The sequence below is a fragment of the Gekko japonicus genome, unplaced genomic scaffold, assembly GCF_001447785.1.
Source record: "Gekko japonicus isolate JY-2015 unplaced genomic scaffold, Gekko_japonicus_V1.1 scaffold805, whole genome shotgun sequence".
Classification (NCBI taxonomy): domain Eukaryota; kingdom Metazoa; phylum Chordata; class Lepidosauria; order Squamata; family Gekkonidae; genus Gekko; species Gekko japonicus.
Window position 1 is genome coordinate 686,006 of NW_015173146.1, and position 5,388 is coordinate 691,393.

The following is a 5,388-nucleotide window of genomic DNA, read 5'->3' on the forward strand; positions in this document are numbered from 1 at the left end:
GGAGGAGGAGGAGGAGGAGGAGGAGATTGGATTTATCCCCCGCCTTTCATTACCCAAAGGTGTCTTAGAGCGGCTTACAGACTCCTTTCCCTTCCCCTCCCTACAACAGACACCCTGTGAGGCAGGTGGGGCTGAGAGAGCTCTTGACAGAAACTGCTCTTTTTTCAAGAACAGCTCTTATCAGAACTGTGGCTTGCCCAAGGTAATCCAACAGGTGCAAGTGGAGGAGTGGGGAATCAAACCCGGTTCTCCCAGATTAGAGTCCGCGCACTTAACCCACTACACCAAGTGTAAGACCAGGGGTCCTTGTGTTGGAGCCGACCAATTTATTTATTCGCTGGGATGAGCCTCAGGGCGGCTTGCAGAGGTCAGTACAATGTACCTAGACAACGTAAAACTTTAAGACATTTTAAAACCGCTTAAAACATTCTTACGTTTAAAGTGCTCGCAGTATTAACAGTTCCTTAAAATCAGGTGGCGTGCTCTAAGATATACCATCCGAGTTCTCAATTCAGCGGTCTTCCGGTCTGTTAAGGGCCAGCTCAGTGCTACAGATGTTCATGTAGCATAGTTGGTGGTCATGGTGGCGGCTCCTAATCGAAGGCCTGGCAGAAAAGCTCCGTCTTACAGGCCCTATGGAACTGCAAGAGGTCCCGCAGGGCCCTGATCTCTTCCGGGAGCTCATTCCACCAGTAAGGAGCCGCCACAGAAAAGGCCCTGGTGGTGGTGAGCCTGGCATCTTTGGGGCCCGGAATGATTAATCAACGTTGCGACCCCGACCGTAGTGCTCTCTGTGGTAGATTTGGGGAAAGGCGGTCCCTCAGGTATGCCGGACCCTGGCCATATAGGGCTTTAATGGTAAGTACCAGCACCTTGAAGCGAATTCGGTATGCTATTTGCAGCCAGTGCAGTGACCTAAGCACAGGCTGGACCAAAGTGTGGTTTTGCACAAAACCGAGTTTGCATCCTTGTCGTTGAAGTGCCTGCTTGTGAGTTTGATTTGCATGGGGCCATGGGCCGCTTTACAAAAAAGAAAAAGGGTTAAACCTGAACCAGGAGTTTGTGTGGCTTTCTGGGGGAGACAGGAGGCCTCCTTTGGTCCGGACACACGGACACTTTGACTGCAAGGGAAGCCAGCAGGCTCCCGGGGGTGTAACATCTCCTCAGATAAGGCGTTCTGGTGGTAAGGGTGAAGGATATGGAAAGATGGTGCGGAAATATTGTTCAGGCACTTGGTGAAGCAATGCTCCCTCTAAGCTGTGGAGTCTTGTGAGCAAAAATTCTACTTTGCGAGCTACCGGCATTAAAGCTGTGAGCGAGCCATTTGGCTGCTGCATGAATCAGCTTGCTCTGGAGCCCTCCTTCCTGAGCGGAGAGGAAAATGTGTGAGCCGGAGGCTAAAAGACTGTGAGCCGGCTCACACTCACTCAGCTTAGAGGGAACGCCGTCAGTGGTGAGATGTGGCTGCGGCTCCGCTTTCAGCCTCGCTGGAGGAAACGGCTTAAGGGAGGTGACGTGGGACGGTTTGATCCTGGTCTGTTGACAGTTTGGTGAGGAAAGCCATTTGGGTTTCTGGAAAGTGGATCGGGAGGGGAGCCTAAGAGCACCAGACGGGTCCTACTGGATCAGAGCAGCGGTTCTGGAGGTCCAACAGACAGGGCGTGACGTAAGAAGAAGAAGAGATTAGATTTATACCCTGCCCTTCGCTCGGAGTCTCAGAGCGGCTTACAATCTCTTTTTCCCTTCCCCTCCCCACAACAGACACCCTATGAGGTGGGTGGGGCTGAGAGAGCTCTGACACAAACTGCTCTTTTTCAAGGACAGCTCTGACAAAACTTATGGCTTGCCCAAGGTCATCCAGCAGGTGCAAGTGGAGGAGTGGGGAATCAAACCCGGTTCTCCCAGATTAGAGAAGAAGAAGAAGAAGAGATTGGATTTATACCCCGCCCTTCACTTGGAGTCTCAGAGAGGCTTACAAACTCCTTTCCCTTCCCCTCCCCACAACAGACACCCTGTGAGGTGGGTGGGGCTGGGAGAGCTCTGACAGAAACGACTCTTTTTCAAGAACAGCTCTTGTCAGAACTGTGGCTTGCCCAAGGTCATCCAGCCAGGTGCAAGGGGAGGCGTGGGGAATCAAACCCGGCTCTCCCAGATGAGAGTCCGCGCACTTCACCACGACACCAAGCTGGGTCTCCATACGAAGAGCCCTGCTGGACCAGACCGGTGGTCCGTCTAGTCCCGCATCCCGTCCCACATGCTGGCCAGCCTCCACCAGGCACAGGGGCCAGGGCCTCCCCGTGATGCTGCCTGGCGGCACTCGTAACCATCCTCCGGCTCCATCTAGCCACCTGGGCGGGCAGCCACGGATGGGCCCGATCGCCCATGAATGTGGGAGGCTCATCCCAGCGAACTGCCCGGGTATCTGTCCCCCCGGGCCTCCCGTCCCACTTGCTCATTCTGCGTCACCTTGCAGGATATCTCCGCCGAGAATGCGGACAGGCTGTACGCGCTTTGCCAGATGATGGTGGCGGAAGGGCCCCAGGTGTTTGTGCCTCTGCCCGAGGAAGAGCAGAACAGGCGCTTCCAAGAAGAAGTCCCGCTCTACGTACCGAAATGGATGATGTTCAAGGAGCTCATGTTGGTGTTGCAGGCCAGTCTCCAAGAGATCATGGACCGGTGAGTGCGGCGTAGACCCTGGCTAGCCCTTCAGGGTGGCTGAACGGGAACAGAGGAAATACACGAGGGCAACCCGGACAAGAAATTAGCAAGACCTTTCTCCCCCCTTTCTGGAGCTCCGGACTCTCCCCCCTCCCCTCTTAAGCTGAGGCTTGCTCAGCCCCTCCCATCCAGTGAGGTCCCACAGGCTCTCATTGGCTGACAGTCCCCTTGGATTGGTTCAGAGCCCTGGAGGAGAGGCGGGACTTTGTGGGATGATTGCCACGGCGGGGTGCACGTCCGAAATGGTAGCATCCCTTTGAGAAAATATTACTTTTGAATGAGCCAGTGGCAATGCTCCCGCTAAGCTGTGGGGTCTTGTGAGCAAGAATTCTGTTTTATTTATTTTATTTCATTCTATTTATACCCCGCCCTCCCTGCAAGCGGGCTCAGGGTGGCTTACAACAAGGCACAAAGTGCATACAATAACCTTCTCCTTTGTGAGCTACCGGCATTAAAGTTGTGAGCGAGCGATTTGGCTGCTGCATAAATTGGTTTGCTCTGGAGCCCTCCTTCCTGAGCTGAGACAAAAATGTGTGAGCCGGAGGCTAAAATAGTGTGACCTAGCTCACAGTAACTCAGCTTAGAGGGAACACTGGCCAGTGTTCTGATTCAGTATGAAGCCGAATCGAGCAAACCGCCCCCGATTGGCATTTCTGCTACTTCTCCTTTCAGAAACAGATTTTGAAAGAACTTGATTTGTTCCTTCTGTGTGCATCTGCCCTGTATAGAAGGGTTTTAGAAAGAAAGCAAGAACTGGGAGGACGGGGACAGGGGGGTGTTGTGGGTTAAGGACTGAGGCCTTGTAGAAATGGTCCAAGCCAGTGTTCCCTCTGAGCTGAGTTAGTGTGAGCTAGCTCACAGTTTTTTAGCCTCCAGCTCAGGAAGGATGGCTCTGGAGCAAACTAATTTTTGCAATAGCCAAATGGCTCGCTCTCAACTTTAATGCCAACAGCTTAAAAGAGCCAGTTTGGTGTAGTGGTTAAGTGGATTGCTGCAAAGTGCATACAATTAAGAATAATAGACAATAATTAATAATTAAACAATAGTACTGATGAGCTTCATGATGTTTTAATCTTTGTTTTTCAACAATAGGGCACCACCAAAAGAAGATGATGACATCAAGATGAACGGACGAACCTCCTGAGTTACTGTTCGTTTCGAAGTTTCTTTATCAAACAGGTCTCAGTTCAGCGTTCTTGTGCAATAAAGTCAACCACAAGGGTGTTCGTAAATTCAGATACCTTCTTCCAACAGCTCTTTGCTAACAGACCTGTTGTCCGATTGAAAGGTGTAACTGTTAGCAAAGAGCTGTGGAAGAAGTTATCTGAATTTAAGAACACCCTTGTGGTTGACTTTATTGCACAAGAACGCTGAACTGAGACCTGTTTGATAAAGAGACTTCGAAATGAACAGTAACTCGGGAGGTTCGTCCATTCATCTTGACGTCATCATCTTCTGTTTGGTGGCGCCCTATTGTTGAAAAACAAAAGATTAAAACATCATGAAGCTCATCAGTACTATTGTTTAATTATTGTCTATTATTCTTAATTGTATGCACTTTGCAGCAATCGGTGTCATTTCATTGCTGTTCCCTTTGTTGGTATATGATTGCTTCCTAGGTGGGCAGACAGCAAAGGACCCCTGGCTGCTGAATTCTCCCCGAGCGAGGTGAAGAATCTAATCCGAGCCCTGTTCCAGAACACAGAGCGGAGGGCGGCTGCCCTGGCAAAAATCAAATAGCTTCAAGCATCACTTTTGTACCTGAAAACGTCTTCCAGGAAGCCCAGCGGTCAGCCTGGGCCACAGCCCCCCCCATGGGATTTGACCGTACCCCCCACACACGCACACACACTCGAAGACCTCTTCTGGCTCTGTGTGCAGGTACTTCCTGGAGACCCAAAGAAAGTGTGTGGGGGGGTAATCACCGTCTGATGCAATGACTGGGGGACTGTGGTGACCGCACCTCCCGTGCCCCCTCACCCCCAAGATAGGTGCCTGACGATGCAGGGTCCCAGTCTGTTTGCTACTTGAAGGGAGATCTGACTTGTCCTGTTTTAATTCCTGGGCATCAGAAGGGTTTGTAGATCTTCCCAATGCTTTCGTTTCCTGCTTTGGCTATTTGGAGAACTGCTTTGGGCCCATGAGCTGCAGCACTCCCTCTGCCCGGGGGGCTCAGGTGTCCCTTGGTTGCGGGTCCAGATAGACAAGCATCTATGCAGCTTCTTTCGAGGGGATGCACCCTTTGCATTCTGTACCTCCTCTCTCTCTCTCTCTCTCTCTCTCTCTCTCTCTTTCTTTCTCTCTCTCTCTCTCTCTCTCTCTCTCTCTCTCTCTCTCTCTGTCTCTCTCTCTCTGTCTCTCTCTCTCTGTGTCTGTGTCTCTCGCAACTGGCCTCTAGAGCCCTCCCAAGACTTGAAAAATCCCTCGAACAGCAGCCTTCTAAAGGCCCCTAAAGTGCCAAACGGTCAAAGTTTACCAGCTATTTCCAGGCAGCAGCTTTTGTTTCCCTGACGGGCTGGGTCATTCGTCCAAAGTGGCCATGGTGGCTGAACCCTCTCAGCTTTATCCCGTTGCATCAGGCAGGACCCCCCCTGCCCCCCCCCCAACCAGGCACACGCGCTTTGGGTACCAAATGCGAGATCCGCTCTCTTTTGTTATAAGGGACCTCTT

General features: G+C 51.7%; 1 protein-coding gene across 1 annotated transcript in view; it reads left to right on the forward strand.

Annotated features, from left to right (window-relative positions):
• ZW10 (zw10 kinetochore protein) overlaps positions 1–5,028 on the forward strand; it is a 23,806-nt gene extending 18,778 nt beyond the window's left edge. The window contains exons 14-15 of the mRNA XM_015422332.1: positions 2,396–2,676; positions 4,338–5,028. Of these exons, the coding sequence (XP_015277818.1) occupies positions 2,396–2,676; positions 4,338–4,458 (402 nt within the window). The 3' untranslated portion in view covers positions 4,459–5,028. The remainder of the gene's footprint in view (positions 1–2,395; positions 2,677–4,337) is intronic.
• The last annotated feature ends 360 nt before the right edge of the window (positions 5,029–5,388 follow it).